Genomic DNA, 16,074 nt, shown 5'->3' with positions numbered 1-16,074 from the left:
TATTCTGTGCCTAAATTTGGTAATATGCTGTGATCATAGCACGTATACTGCGAGCTCCACCGCCTTTGAAATACTAAAGACTTAAAATCTGAGATCTATTATTTTCAAACTTCACAAAAATAAATGGTGTAAAGTTGAAGCTCAACATTTGCTCGTTTTTAGATTCTCTTTTCTGAAAGTTCTGCTGGAAGTTGATATTCTATGAACGTGTTGAGAGAGCTTCGTTTGCTACTATTTGCTCTACGCTAATGCTTCAGAAGTTGAGGAAAAAGTGCAGTATTTTGGATGGACCAACACAGCAGTACTGTGATGAAATTAAGGAAATGCAGTGTAATTGAGGTCTCTGTTACCGAGAAGAATATGTTTTGAATAACGAATGCCAGTCTGTGGGTCTTTGCAGAGTGCCAGCAAGAGTCCAGGTGCATGAGAAACAGAACAGTGGTAACAGAAGGCAAGATAGGAAAAGGATGGGAAGAATGGTTATTGGGCTGCTCTTAGGTGAGCCTCTATGAAGCAAAGGCTGATGTTTCAAGTGCTTGGGATTTTGAGGTTCTGGAACGGATTGTTGTGTTTTTAAGTGCTTGCCCAACAAAAAAAGGCTCACCTCATTTTCTTGCACAAAAATGCAAGAGGTTGGCACGTTCTTTAGGACATGAATTTCTTGCCTGGTGCTGGAATTTAGCAACATTTGGGCCTCCTACGTTTCTACGTCTTCTCTGGCATGGCACATTTTAATGACATGTTCTGCAGGTTTCGCAGAAATGTGGGGTTTCAGGCTTGGAGCTGAAGCCCTGTGCTGGATTTGGTCGCGCGGGAGGATTTGGGTCACTATGTCCTCCACTTTGATCTTCTTTTCCCCTGTTAATGAATTCTAGTTGTTCCATTTCACTTCAGCATCATGCTCTAGAAAGCACTGCTCATTATCTAATAGAGAACAAAATGTAGGTCAAAGCAGGAAAACCTGAACAGTGCTTGTGCTTTCTTCTAGGAGGCATCTGGTGAGGCTGTTCCCAAAATGGTACAGGGGGAGGGCAGAGCATCTCTGATGACTGGATTTATGGTCCTTACCCTCTGCATTCCCACGGCTGTATATTTCTGATGAGATTGTGAATGTAGGTTTCAGGGATCTGATTTTACTTGGTGTAGTTCTTTAGTTCTTTAGCATTATCAGGTGCCCATGGAGCACTCGTTGCACGTGCCATCCTGCAGTGCTGGCCTGGGTGGGAGGTGTGCAGGGGAGCAGGCAGGGTTTGCTTTTTTACGTGGAATGGCGTTGAAGAAAAGATGAGAGGCTGCAGGGAAAAGATTATGTTAATGAAAAATCAGTGATATGGTGGGAATCTTAGGAAATGTTTTTGTATGCCCTGTCTTAGTTGTGGTTCTGTTCTAATATTCGTTCCCTGAGCTGAGATGTTGCAATGTGTTCTTCTTGCCAAACTGTTAAGCCGGACCAGGCTGTGGGATTTTCAGTCCTTTTGTTATAAGCGAAATGGGATTCAGAATTTGGCCTGAAATGCTTTGGGAGAAGAGGAAGTGAAGTGTACTTTATTTTACCATCTCAGATTTCGATGAACAGATTGAATTTTCTTTGGAGGTATCAAATAATAAGAAATTGCCAAGAAGCTGCTTTGGGTTTGTGATGCGAACACGGTCGCTGTACTTTCTTCTGTATTCACTTTATGTACACTGATTTATGAGGGGTTTAATGATTCTTATTTTATTTTCTAGGACAATCATGGGCCCTCATGGAATCAATCGAGCTGTTCACCGCATCTCTTTTTCTGACTGTCAGAATGGATTAGGTAAATAGGTTGCATGTTCTGTTGATTCAGAGGAAACCAGATCTAAAAGCACTTTGTGAGCTTTTCCAGCTCACACTGCAGTCAGTAGTTTAATTTGGCTGCCTTTTAGGGACTCTGCTGTAAATCAGTTTGGCACTGGTGGAATAACCATTTTCTTGCCTGTGTCTTTTCTTGTGCAGGAGTTAAAATAATTGGAGGTTACCGGGCGCAAACAGCAGAAGATTATGGGATCTTCATAAAGAGAATTCTGCCTGGAGGGGTCGCTGCTGTGGACAGTAAGTAACTTTATTTATTTCTGTTGCAAATCTGCTCTGAAGCAAAAGCTGTTGAAACAATTCTTTATTTTACTGTGTGAGGTAGGATATCTAAAATAGCGTGGCGTAGTCAGGATTCCTGATATTGCAGCTTACTTTAAATTGAAAGAACATATCCTGTTTTATTAGCATGATATCATATGTTCTGCACTCTCCTGTTGATTGATGAATTGCTGTTGATTTCACTGCAAGGCCGTTTGCTGGCGGGAGATCTCATTTTGGATGTCAATGGAGAAAACTTAACTGGAGTAACCAATGAAAGGTACGTGTGTCCTGTTAATTAGATGTTGATTAGAGCTTGGAATATGCTTGGGATTATTTGGACCGTATTGACCACTGATGAAAGATGGCTTCACTGAGGTCACTGGAATTGAGCTAGCAATGAACTGATCTGATAAATCTTATTGTGCAAAACCATTGTAGAAAAGTGACAGGCATTTAAATGCTTCTGTAATGACAGAATGTCTGTTTTATAATGTTGTTCATTGAATGTATGTGTAAATAGCATTGTAAGATACTGAGCTGTTAGGATATTTTTATAACCGTGTGCTGATGGAATAGTGGTGAGAGTAAATGATGCAGCTAACGAGTGTCACTGTAATGGGACAATTAAAGAGCTGCTGCTTCAAAAAAAGGCAGAATGGTTTCTGTAGCTGGATCACCAGAGATCGATGTGGAGCCTCGTTCTGGAGTAAGATCAGATGTACGTTTAAAATTCACAGTAAAGCTACTGTATGTGCTGCCAGGTGAAATCCTGAGCAACAGAGTGTCTGAGCAATGCTATTCTGCTGATGGAGCTGTCAGTTCTCAAGGAGATTCAGGAAGGCAGTAGGATCGACCAAGGAGAGATGGGGACAAAAGGGTGGGAGACAGAGGGCCATCCCAGGTTACTGCTGTCAGCTGGCACTGACTCAGTTTTGGGTTATGATACTGACAAACTTTTTTCTCTGTATCTGGCTGTTAAAATGATTAACTACATTACATATGTGTTCATTTTCCCACTACTTTAGCATTACCCACTTTGATTGAAACTTTGATGTATTTACTTAATTATTTTCCCTTCCTAGGGCCGTTGACATCTTGAGAACAGCTTCTGCATCTAATCATATGTCTCTGCTGGTTGCCAGAGATGAAGAGGCAAAGTAAGAGAAAAAGAAATCCTCAACTTCAAACTGACAGAATCCAACGCAGCACCTGAGGTTGTAGGGATCAGGATTGCACGTGTTTTACTTTCAGATGGGATTAATCACAGAAATGCAGCACGTGTCGCATTTTCCAGTGTTGCATCTCACAGCAGTTTGTTTTCTTAGTGCCCTGGGCAGGGGGGAATGGAAGGCTCACTTTATCAAGGCTGTTGATAGCAGTAAGCTCTGGCCGATTTCAGTTTAATGAAGAGGATTGACATGTTATGTTACCAACCCTTATTGTTACAATTCATTTGCAATAACGATAGGTTTTTTTATACACTTCTCACATTTTAAAATAATAAAGAAGTAGGAATATATTAGATCTACAGTACCACAAAGATATGTGATTTAAGCTGGTCTTGCCCTCCGAAAAAAGGCAAATTTGAGTATTGATTCTCCTCAGGAGTTTTCTTCTCAGTCTCTAATGAGCTCTGAATTAGTTTGGCTAAGTAGGTTAAACTGTTCACCACAGCAGGTTGTCCAGAACCTCCATTGTAAGTACATTTATGTGAAGTACTGCTTAATCTTGTCTAAAGTTAGCCATATAAACCGATACTTGGAACCACAGGGGATGTTAGGATCCACACCTGTAACCCTTCTGATTTAAATCTCTGGAGGAAATGGCTGTGACACCTCACCCTTCCTCTTTCTGCTCCTTTATTTTTGTATTTGACAGTAATGTAAATGACTCCCTGCTGCAGCCCTTGATCTCTCCTTTTTTCAGGCTGCCCAGATAGGTGAGGTGTGCTCTTAATCTGCTTTTATCTAAAGCATTCTGACCTAGTTCCTCTAAACTCCCTCAATAATTAAAACCCATCAGTCCTTTTGCCATCCTGGTGGTATGCTCAGTGTCCTGATGCTGTACCACTCTGCACAGTCCCTCACTCAGATGCCTCTGAGTAAATGAATTACATCACATCCCTGTGATAAAGGGTTCAATTTCCATTTAACTGGGTTTGTGTGTTTTCCCTGGGTTCAATGTTAGTTCAGTAAATGGTCTTTTTTTTTCTCTTTTTTTTTTTTTTTTTTTTTTTAAGCAACACATCCAACAAGATTTCAATAAGTCTGCAGTTACTGCAATGACAGGAACTTACTGTGGTCAGTTAATTTTGTCCTCTATCTTTAATTGCATATTAATTCAATGACGTTTCTGGCTTACATCAGTCTTGATTTCTGTGTATTTATTTTTACATTTTCTATTACTGAGGTGTTTATAGCTCAGATTATTTAAAAAATCATGCTTTTCTATTAGGCTGCATCCAGTGTTTGATTAATAAGGAGTTGTTTCCGTTTCTGTAATGTGTGTACTTTGTTCTACATCTCTGCTGCTTTTTTGCCAGTTTGTTTTGGTAGGTTTGTAAAAACACCATTTTTATTTTTTATGATCTTTTTTTCGTACCTTTTTTCACATTCTTTTTTTTAGCATACCTGTGTTATCCAGTCAGAGGGACTGAGTGTCCAGCAGAGATGCTAGCAGGATGCTAAGGGTACTTTTAGCACCAGTACCAAGTCCTGACAAAAAGGATCTTTTTTATTCCCACAGGAAGGAATTCCTCGACCTGATGGATAAGTACGGCTCTCACAGTGACGCCCATTCTGCAAGAAGTTCTCCAACACAGCTGTTAGCTGGTGAGAGATTGCTTCCTGCCCTGACATAATCCTGTGGGGCAGAATTTATGCTTGTGTGCATTAGAACCCTGCATTGAAAGGCTTTGTGGGAAGGGTACTGGAGCAAGAGGAAGTCAGGCAAAGCACGTTTACTCGGGACTTTAGCATTTACTTTGTAGTCTGAACATGTGAATCACTTGGTTTGTGCCAGCTCTCCCAGCTCTAACTTACATATTCTACTGTCCACTTTCATCAGTTTTAGTTAATTGTGTGAACAGTGCTTGGCTGTAGAAAAGTGCCACAAGATTATGAATTACTAATAAAAATTTGAGCTAGAATACCATATTCTATGAGTTATACCACATTCATAGAATGTCTGTACACAGCAATTGCTGGAGCATTACTCTTCTGGAAAGTTGCTGTGATTTTATTTATTTGTTTATTTATTTCACCAAATTTTTTAAAGTCATCCCTTGCTCTGTTGTGTCCCTGGAATGCTGGCTGCAGTTCTTAGCTGTGTAGAGTTAAACTTTATTCTGTTGCCCAACTGCTCACAGTTTTCTGCTTCCTAACATGAAGTAATGCCACCGAGCCCTTAAGTGAGCTGAAACTGTGCTTTTTCCCAAAGGTGTGTTTTACTTCTCTTTTTTCGTTGTTCTTTAAGGAAAACCTGTGGACAGCCTTTCTTCTGGATCATCCTCGAGGTCACAGAGTCCTCAGTTGCCTCCAGAGGACGTTGTCACCACCGTCAGCAGAAAAGATTCTGTACCAGCAGCATCTCCAAAGATTGCAAAGTAATTCCCAAAGCTGATGGTAACTTCCTTGTCTGAGAGGGAGTTGAGCGTTGAAGTGCTCAAAATTACTGTATTTTGAATCCTATAATACTGTTGATAACACCAACTGTCAGAGTATAGAAATTTTTCTCTCTTTTTTCTAATTCTTCAGTTGGTAAAGTTAGATTAATCAGATTGACTGTTCTTCTTAGAGTCTTGTAATGAATGCGTGCTTCTGGCTCGTGTACCTGGATGGTTCATTGGAGGGAGGGAGAGAGAGAGAGAGAGAGAGATTTATGGTCTTGCAAAATTATATAGTGGCTCCTTTTGTAATTCCCTGAAGCAACACCCAAAGTTAGAGATCTTGTAGTAAGCAAGCTGTATCATGCTTCAATTCCATCCACTGGTTATGTCTGTTACTGTGGTGCACACCCGTGAAATCAGTAGGCTTGACACTCATTTGTGAGTATGCAGAGCTGTGAGGTAAGTGTACATTCTCTTTCTCTTCCCAGGGGTAGTGCATTTCAGATCATCTCTGTTTGCAAAGGAGCAAACCTTGGTTTGGATATTGTTGGAGGAATTGACAGAAATGAGGGGCCTTTGGTATACATCCAAGGAATTGTCCCTGGCGGTGACTGTCATAAGGTGGGTGAAGACCTTTCCTTCTCACACTGTTGAGTCCCCTGTATTTTTGCCTGCATTTTGTGTACCAGTATACATCATACACACACATTGTCATCATGGAATCCATTTTTGTTTCTCCCTGGACAGAATTATCTCATTGCACTGCAGCGTGGTTGCCTCAAAATGAAAATTATGTGAGTTTGCGTGGGGTAAACGAAGATCTTATTCCCTATTCCACTTAGGAGGAACTTGAGAAAGTGATTTTTTGTAAGAGGCTTTATGATGCAAGGAAAATCAGCAAGGAGGGGACAGACCTGCAGACCTGCATTATTTTTTTCCCCCTTGCACTGGATTTAGCTGAATCCTTGCAGTTGAAAAGCATTGCATAGGCAAATAATTTCAAAAAATAGAGCAGACTTATAAAATGTATGAATCAGTACTGCTTTCTGTTTTCATTTTATGACATGTGCAATATGTAAATCAGGAGAGCTTGTGAGTTTAAAAAATAAACAACAGAACAGTCTGGTTCAAATACACAGATCTGTTCATCTAAGAGTCTTCTTGTCATCCTGTGTTATTATGGTTATTTGGAGGTGTAGATAAGCCAGCGTTTGCCATCTGCCAAGCAAGAGGGTACAAGTTAATTTCACAAGCAGTGAGTTTTGCTCCAAAATAGCCTTAAAGTATTTCTGATTGAACATCTGTAGATTGAGGTTAATCCTAAAAGGCAGAGATTGAAGGGAAAAAATGCCAAATCTCTCCAAGGCTTCATAGATAAATGGTAATCCTCCTTCTCTTCCTTTTTGCTGTTTCGTTTTGGCTTTTGAAACATTTTTCTCATTGTAAGTGTGTGAATTTAAAGCACTTACAGTCTGTCGTGCTTGTAATTGATGGAGTGGGGCTGAGCCATGAGTGTGCTCTGTGTTCTGGTGTTAGCAGTGCTGGAGGTATTTTCCCTCTTTATCCTGTTGGAGAAATCGAAATAAGGAGTGCATTTTAAATCTCTGCCACCGGAGGGCAGCATTGAAATTGTTATCTTTTAACAGGTTGCTTGCAGGAGAAGTGGAAGACCTGAGCTTTTAGTGACAGGAAATGTAACAAAGTGTGATCACGTGCTGAAATAACATAACTAAATCTTAGTGTATGAAAGTATTAAGTATGTCAAACTATATTAGTCTTATAAAGGTATTTCACTTTTGTAGTTTGATTTATGTGGTCAGGTTGCTTCTGTGATTCATGTCTTGAAAAATGAAGAACGCGATGTTATTCTGTGTGTGTTACTTTGCACAATTGTCTGAACTGAATCTGTAACCATAAGCATGGCTGATGTGCAGTATGTAGGTGAATGCCATGCGTTTTCAGTTAAATTTGTTAAGGCTTGTTTAAAAAGTGAGTGAAGAATGCTTTATATTAGTGAGAAATCTGCCCACGCAGATTGAAAGTTTTGTTTTGCAGACCTGAAGCAGGAAAGTGCCGTCGATCCTGTGCTGGTAGAAAGATTGCAATGAACAATTCAACACAAAGTTGACAGTATCATTTCTATGATTATTTCTATGGTAATTCTGCCTGGCCAATTCCCAACAGACAGGTCTGCAGGTCTGCTTGTGTCGGTAAGGTGAATGTGGTAGGAGATCCCTGAAAAGTCCTGCTTAGAGCCAAGAATGTCTGATTCTTGAAATACAAATTAGTCCAAGTCTCAGCAGAGTTAATTAGTAAGAAGTTTCCACTCGTCTTATGGGTCGTTATTTCTTGGTGAAGCAAATATCTATGGCTTATCTGTTTTCAACAGAAGTATGACCTGCTGTCCAAATTTCTTTACACAACTTCACCAAAATCCAGTGTTGGTAGTTAATACAAAATCTGTGGTTTTGTTTTTTGTTTGCTGTGGATCAGGATGGACGGCTGCAGCCTGGAGATCAGCTTGTCTCCATAAACAAGGAGTCACTGATTGGCGTGTCCTATGAAGAGGCAAAAAGTATCATTGACAGAGCCAGGACGAGGTATCTGCCACTGCCAGACAGCTGCTCCACAATGGGCTACTAGACAACAGTGAACACTGGGTTACTGTGAAATGCTCTGTGCTTAGAGGAGACACAAGGGGTGTTCGTGGTTTTGATGTATTCAGCTGAAATGCTGTCATCACAGAAGGAGACTCAAATGCACCCCTTAGCTGTTTAAAACTGTGTTTGCATTCCTTTTAAAGGAGAAAAAGAAAACCAAAAAGCACTGCTTGCCTAATGGTTCTAATGGTAGAGAATAAAACATCTTTTTAGAAAAACAGAAGAGGAAATAATGCAGTGTTGGGGAAAAAACGATGTTTGCACTAGTAGTACATGCTCTCATGAATAGAACAGCATCCAGTATGCTGAAAGCTTTTTCATTTTTAATTTTAGGTTTGAAAGTTGTTGTGAAATAGCTTTTATAAGACAAAAAAGTGCTCCCAGTTATTCAGAGAATCTGCAGCGTCCTCCCAGCCTCGTCGCGCCTCCTGCAGCCTTTGTTGGACAGCGAGCTGCAGGCCCCAGTCCTGTGGCATCTCCTCACACAAAGCTCATGTCAGCGCTGCTTCCTAACGCTGTGAGTATGCTTACTGCTCCTGTAGGAAGCAAGTGGCCCTTGCCTGGGTTTTGCTGGAATTTCAGCGTAGGATTCTTTCATGAGGGTGATAGGAGTATTATTTGACTTGTAGTAGGAAAACAAATCCTTTAAAATTAGCCACAACTGCATTTAAAGTTACGGAGTTCTTTCTGTTTCTTCCTGGCAGCAAAGCTTCAGAACTTGATATCTGCGATATCTTGATACAGTTTTGTATCTCAGTGCCTGGTTTCTGTATGAGCACAGTGCAATCTCACAGGTTGCACTTCTTCCATGATGAAGAATTTTTTGCTTAAAAATCAGCAACCCAGGAAAATGGGAAGTTTTCTTTATTTTGGCTAAGTAAGAGGCAGTTAGCACAGTTCATCCTCAATGTAAAGGAACAATGCTGAACACAAGAAATAACACTTTTTTTGCTAGTGTATGATTTGTATTAAACAAAACAAACAAAAAAAAAAACCCCAACGTTTTGGAACAAAATAAAGCATTTCCTTTGAATGAGGAAGAACAAAAGATTCCCCAATCAGAATCTGATTCTCAATTGTTTTCATGTTCTCAATTCTTGCCCGCTTTCTTTCCTCTCATGGGTGCAAGCATTGAAGCAAGTTGCATGAAAGCTTTGCTATTTTCATCTGTGAAAATACTGAGAACCCTTGGAAGGTTTTGATAAGGCCCTGGTCTGAGTTCTGGTTGTTGTACCTTCTCACTGTGCTTTGCATTTTCTGCTGGAGTTGTTTTAGTTTGTTCAGCCCTTTTTTTCCCTCTCTTGGTTCAATGTGTGCTTCTGGTCTGTTTGTGACCTACTTACAAAATGGTGTTTCGTGACTTTTGATTTCCTTTCACAGATGGAAACTAGAGTCAAAATGGAAGAGCAGTCTCCAATTACTTCTGCAGAGAGCAGTCCTCCTGATGTATCTGTTCATGGTAAATGCTGGTTTAATTCCCTGTCACTCTTTTTTTCTTTAGTATTTGTCTTAACAGAAAATAATACGTAGTAAGATTCTTTAGGCTTCTAAAAAAAGGAATGTTACACCATTTTATAGTACAAAATGAGCAGAGATCAACGGATTGTGCAGTTGCTTCTGTCAGATATAACAACAAACATCTGAAACCAAACAAAAATGAGTGATCACAACATTTGCTGTATGGCAGTAATGATAACCGACTTAGTAGAAAGCAGATAATGAGGACTCATATAGATCAAGATTATGTTGCCATAGAAACTGTGCTTTCTTGCCTTAATGAGATTCTGTGGATGTATATTGCTTGCACATTTTTTTAATCAAGGCTTTGGAAGTACAGGCATAACATGCAGACCTCTTCAGCACTATTTCAATAACAAACAGAATGCATGCGTGTATTTGAGAGCTGTGACATTACAAGCTAAGACTGCAGTCACTTGGATTGTATCTTCAAATACATGTTATGAAAGCAGCAATAGGGAAAATTGAAGAGAGGTTCTAGAATTTGGTCAGAACCGAGTCTGAACTGAACACCTGTCGTTCCTCTGAGATGCTGATATGCAATGCATGTATAAACAGTGCAAATGCAGACGTGATTGTGAGATCCTCACAGAAAGCAATGAAACTGTATCCCTGTATGAAAACCTGAACCATGTTCTGGGCAGCAGTAAGGAAGCAGAACCTGTGCTTCTTTCTGTTTGAGGGGGAAGAGTGATGAGATGAAGGGCAAACACAGCATCTGATTCATCCTAGATGTTTCTGCACTGATATTACTTAAACTGTGCTTGGGTTTTTTGTGGCCCACGTTAGATATCCCAATTCCAGATGAAAGCCTCCATAGTGCAAACCTGACTGGTTGGTTTTCTTCCCTGAAGGGTGAGCTGATGGAATATGAGCTTTTGATACTGCAAAGGCTGTAGTTGAATACACCTGGAGTTTAATGATCTCAGCTCTGTCGTACTGATGATTAAAAACACTGTGATTAAATCAAAGGCACGAGACAAACAGCTGTTGCTGGGTGTGTTCAGAATAGGAGACTCATTTAATACAATGCAACACGCAGGAGCTTCACGCTGCCTAAAGAGAACAAGGCTGCAATTTGTCAGCCTCTCTGAAGAGCGTAGCTAACAGTAGAAAGCAGAAAAACTTGCAGCTCCAGCTTGAAGTTTGTTGTCACTTTTCACTTCAGTTGTCGCCAGTCCTTAACCAAAGCTGCTACTTCTCTCTGCTGCCCTTTTCCAAGGATAACCATGAAAAATTGAAGTAGCTCTGGGATTTTTTTGAAATGCCATAGGAAAAATCAGCATAATTTTGAGAAAGTCCTGCAGAAAGCCGTGCACAAAGCTTTGTCATTCTGAGCTGAAAGAAAGAGTGCCAACTGAACTGAGGTTCTAGCCCAGTCTTCAGAATTTAATATAGCATGTGAGAGGCATCAGAGATGTTCAAGATGTTTTGGTTTATGCTTTTTGCCTCCTCTTGTGCTGTTGTATTCACAGGTGTGTGTGAAACATGACAAGGCTGTAGCTGCATTTTTCAACTTCCATTAGAACTTAGTGCACTGTAATGAATTAATCAATGCAACTAGTTAAAGTTATGCAAAACTGCAGCATTTCTGACTGAACAAACTGGAAGGGGGGTGATAAACACTTGGAATATGGAACTTAATGGATGGCAGTCCTGGGAAGAGTTCCTCCCCAAAAGAACCTGCTGAGAATCCTGCTGGAACTCAGGCTGAGCTACCTCTGCACATGTTTAATTGGCAGCAGGGCATTGCCTCTCTTCCCACAGGGTTCTCCAGATCACTGGATGTGCCTTTAGGACCTGTTGATTGTGCTGAAGGTGTGTCTTGAAGATCTTTCTTGGAATTCACAACAGTGTTTCCCTTTCTGTTTCCAGAGTTTTGCTGTGTAGATCTGAGAAAGGAAAACACTTCAAAAAGAAGCTGCATGTTTCATGAACACATCAAATTATTCTGGTTTCTCTCTATTAACTCAGTAGTTGCAATTTTTTTAAAGAAAATCTCAGATTAGTTTAAGGTATCAATACTTACGTTTTTCAAAGCAGGAATTGCAACTGAATCGTTACTGTGCTTTTTTTTCTTCTCAGTCCTTGCCCCCAACCAGAGCAATGGTTACAGTCTGCCAGGAAGGAAGGCTTCCTTGAGCTCTGCTATTCGTCTCAAAGCAGAAAAGCTAGAGAAGGTAAACAGAATCTTCTGAATCTTCCTCCCTCCCTCCTTATAATATAAAGCATTTGGGGGATATTCCTAAGTTGACAAAACCAAAGGTGTGAATTTGAGGCAGCTCTTTCAGGTTCTGGGACAATATTTCATTTTATATACTGGGCAAATTACTATTTTTGTTAATCTAATTACTGACTAACTCTTCTGAGGATCTGAACGTCCCTCAGGATTTTGAAGAAAGTTATTAAGGACAAAGGGTTTTGCTTATTATGCTCATCTGTATTCAAGGTTAAATAATATCTGAACATCTCTCAATTAGAACAAGAAGTCACAAAGAGTGTCTGGAATAAAAGTGTAGTCAGTGAGAGTGCACTCCGATACAAAAGCTCTTTGAAGTGCAGCTCTGTCCCTGCAGCCATTTATCCCTGGTCCTTTTGGTGTTTTTTTTCTCCAAAATAAGTTTTTTCCTTCCAGGCATTGAATTATCTTGGGATTCAGCCCTCAGCTGAACAGCAGCAAGCCCTAAGGCAGCAACTTCAGAAAGATTCCAAAGGAACAGTGTCTTTTGGAGGTAATAATTTCTTAATTACTCTGGAAAACAGCAAGATGTATGAATACAGAAATAGCAGATGTCTTTTCTGTCAATGTCAGATTGCTACCACAAATAAAACACTACTGCAGGGCAGAAACCTTTCTATTTAATAAAAATAAGCTTAAAATTCTGAAACGAAGTGATTGTATCAGAGGTAGAGAAAAGAAACGAAACTGACAGATGGTTTCACTTGGTCAGCTGGTGACAACCAAGAAGAACTATTATGTGTGGAGAGCCATTTGTGTGCAGCCCAGCACGCTGCTTTGTCTAGTTTTTTGCTGTTGGTTGTGGCAGTGCTGGTAGGTGACACCAACAGTTTCAGAATATTTGTTTTACATTGAGATGTTTTATTTCCAATGCTAAAATAGATGAAAATTTCCTGAAATTTGTGAAAAAATGGCATCAAACACTGGTATAAAAATTTAATGTAACTTTCATACTGGTACAGAAATAATTGCTTGTACCAAATCATCCACAAGTGACACTGGATTTCCAAGTATCCTGTTGGTGAAGGTGGTGGATCTTCCATCGGATTTTGTGGTGCTCACAAACTGACCTTCACATTTCCTCTCCTATTATAGCAGAACGTTTTCTTTGATACGTTCAAAATGAACATTAAGTTCGGGCCGCGCTGATTGGGATTGTCACAGCGTTTGTAAAACTTCCTTGTCCAACATCACTTTTCCCAGGTCTGTCAGAGCTTTTGAAGGCTCCCCAAGGCGCAGTTGAGCGGTGAGCTAGCACAGAATTGTGTCTTCCTGCAGACTCTCTAGGAAGATCAATCCACAGGGCAGGGTGGGTGTAAAGCAGGTGTGCGGATCTCAGGTTTCCACAGGGGTCTGCGAGTGTACAGCATCTCTAAGCAGGTACTTGGAGGTTGAACTCTGGTTTTCCTTTCTCCTTCACAACTTACAAAGCATTTTGTGCCAGGACCTGTTCTTATTTTGCCATCTTGCTTCTGTTCAGAGGGCTGTGTCTGACAAAACTGTAAGATTTATGTTTTCCTTTAAGAAAATTGTGGAGAGCAGATGCTGCATTCTGAGAGCAGCCTTGCATCGTGCTCTGAGCAGTTGTGTTGCACCCACTGATGCTGCTACTGACACGAACCTGCAGACTGCAGCAACAAAACCTGAACTGTTTTGTTTTCTAGATTTCATTGAAGTTTCAAGGAATCTGTTCTCTGTGCAATTGGATGCAACAGATGGTGGCCAAAAACCTGTAACGTTTGGGATTGATGAAATTGCCAGTTTGTTAGATTTGCAGGTGAAGTATGTGTGTGTGCAGTGTTCAGCTGCTGGGAGGGGATTATTGGGGAGCTTAACGTGTGAGATTATTCCAAATCTTGGGCAGGTTTTCAGCACAGCTCCCTGTCATGCTGTGCTTTAAGATAACCCAGTTTCCATGAAGCTTTTCGAAGCAACCTACATTGCAGAAAGCAATTCACATAATGATGTTGTTGTGAGTACAGACAACGGTGATTTGCCAAGGTTTCTTAAATACACATTGCTACTACCTGTGTGCATAATAAACAGTTATGGGGTCTGGTGATTTGTGCTGCTGCTAAATGGAATATCACTTCATTCTGGAGGTAACTTAGGAGTGAGTGCCAAAGCAGTGTATTTGTAGCATAGGAAAATCTAAATACAATAATGTGTTATTTAAAATATTGAACAAAGTGGTGACTGTTAGTGTAGTGGTCTTGACGTTTTGTAGTAGTTTGGGAGTCCTTTGTAACAGGAAAAATTACTTGATAAGTTGCTGAGAATTTTCTTAAAAATTCTTCATGATTTCAATAATATTTTCCAGAGCTTTAAATCATTCTAAAACCATTCTCTCATTTCACTGACAAGACCTTTTAGGGTAGGATGTTAAGGATCATGAGAGATGCACGTAGGGCTGGTTTCTAACAGGGCCTGTTTAAATGTGCGCAGTTTGTAACCTGGGATTCTTTGGAGGATGACATGGAAAAGCTTAAGAAGGAAAGAAATGAAGCTCTAAAAGAAATGAGCAAATTAAAGGTAATACTTAATTTTGACTTGTGTTATTTTAATCGAGTCGAATTTTTGTGTACTTTGCTGCTTTGCTTTTGACACTCAAGTTGTGATAGATAAATAAAAAGGCAGAGCAAACTGCATAATGCTTAGAGATCGTGCGCTCACAGTATGGAGAACATGAGCTTTATTCCATGGACCACGAAGACTTTTAAATCTGATTCACAGGGAGGTGAGGTTGAGAAGCCATTTCATTGAAGTGTCTTTGGAGAAGTGACTGATTTGCAGAGCAGTTTAATTTGGAAATGTGTGATCCTCACAACCACAGTGTCTGAGCAGATGCTGATAATTTTGAAAGAAGTTAACTGGAAAATAAATGAATCCATTTGCAAAATTAATGCGTATTTTCACAGACATTATGAAACACTTAATATCAAAAGCAATTAATGTATTTATTTTTACTTAATACCTCGGGTTACAACCATTGTCCTGTGGTCTTGAATTTCTTTAGCAATCCAAGATGTAAAAAAAAAAAATAAATTCTGTATTGAGTGCCCCTAACTCTTGTTCTTGGACATGAGTGGGAAGTGTGATCCCAGGGTACAAGCAGTTCTATATGTTGTCAACTGGCCCAACAAATTCATCCTTGCTAGAGATTGCAAAAGCTTTGGGTTGGTGCACACAAAGAACTGTTCTTCACTCTGTGCACAAGGACTCTTCTCACAAAGAACTTTGTACTGAAATGAAAGAGCCTGGTCTCCAGTGATCAATTTGAAGAACTGGGTACTGACCAGGAGGCCTTGAATAGCTGATGTTGAAAGCTGGTAAGGTCAGCTTATGAGAATCGCCCCATTTCTTTTACTTTTCCTGTAAACATCTGTAAGCTCTGCCTCAGTGTGAGCATCTCTCTGCTTTCATGGCACTTCTTTTAATAAACTTCTCCAGAGCTTTTAAGCTTCTGGAAATGGTGCAGGCTATGGCAGCACAGCCTGACTGTGCTGCTGGTGTCGGTAGGCAGCTAAAAGAGTGGTCAGACACGGGGCTGGAGATGCCTTGCTGTGAATGCTAGGCTGTGCAGCAAGCTGCTCAAGCCGCAGAGATGTCTTTGTTCTGTGCACTTTCTCTGTGGCTGTGCAGCAAGAGGCTTAAAGCGTGTTTTATTTGCACTGCAGAAACATTCAGTGTGTAATCCTCAGATGCTTGAGAAATGCAATGAGTATGACGTTAATGAACCCTCCAAAAACTGTCCTTTATGAATTACAGCTTGATTCTGTCCCAGATCTTAAGAAAATGTTCAGATTTTATTTTTTTCCCACCAGCGCTTTTAAAATCTGTGTGTTTGTGGGCTTATTGGATGTCATTTGTAGAGTGTGTCACAAACTGCAAACACAGCAGTTGGAATCTAGTTTGGAATACAAGCTATGGCATACTTTATTTATTTTTT

At 40.2% G+C, this 16,074-nt stretch overlaps 1 protein-coding gene across 5 annotated transcripts in view; it reads left to right on the top strand.

Annotated features, from left to right (window-relative positions):
- STXBP4 (syntaxin binding protein 4) overlaps nucleotides 1-16,074 on the top strand; it is a 52,714-nt gene that overhangs the window by 5,985 nt on the left and 30,655 nt on the right. For 4 of the 5 annotated variants that reach the window (XM_042865093.1, XM_042865092.1, XM_042865094.1 and 1 more), the window contains exons 3-16: nucleotides 1,729-1,802; nucleotides 1,982-2,077; nucleotides 2,309-2,378; nucleotides 3,184-3,258; nucleotides 4,847-4,932; nucleotides 5,576-5,705; nucleotides 6,197-6,329; nucleotides 8,202-8,308; nucleotides 8,702-8,885; nucleotides 9,749-9,827; nucleotides 11,972-12,066; nucleotides 12,522-12,618; nucleotides 13,790-13,902; nucleotides 14,571-14,657. In XM_042865093.1, the coding sequence (XP_042721027.1) occupies nucleotides 1,729-1,802; nucleotides 1,982-2,077; nucleotides 2,309-2,378; nucleotides 3,184-3,258; nucleotides 4,847-4,932; nucleotides 5,576-5,705; nucleotides 6,197-6,329; nucleotides 8,202-8,308; nucleotides 8,702-8,885; nucleotides 9,749-9,827; nucleotides 11,972-12,066; nucleotides 12,522-12,618; nucleotides 13,790-13,902; nucleotides 14,571-14,657 (1,426 nt within the window). Of the gene's footprint in view, nucleotides 1-1,728; nucleotides 1,803-1,981; nucleotides 2,078-2,308; nucleotides 2,379-3,183; nucleotides 3,316-4,846; nucleotides 4,933-5,575; nucleotides 5,706-6,196; nucleotides 6,330-8,201; nucleotides 8,309-8,701; nucleotides 8,886-9,748; nucleotides 9,828-11,971; nucleotides 12,067-12,521; nucleotides 12,619-13,789; nucleotides 13,903-14,570; nucleotides 14,658-16,074 lie in introns of those variants that run through there. The other variant, XM_042865095.1, reaches the window with a different exon arrangement.

Source organism: Lagopus leucura, unplaced genomic scaffold (assembly GCF_019238085.1).
Source record: "Lagopus leucura isolate 7727_CA_CO unplaced genomic scaffold, USGS_WTPT01 Super-Scaffold_797, whole genome shotgun sequence".
NCBI lineage: Eukaryota > Metazoa > Chordata > Aves > Galliformes > Phasianidae > Lagopus > Lagopus leucura.
The sequence above is the reverse complement of the archived record's forward strand: the minus strand, read 5'-3'. Positions and strand labels throughout refer to the sequence as shown.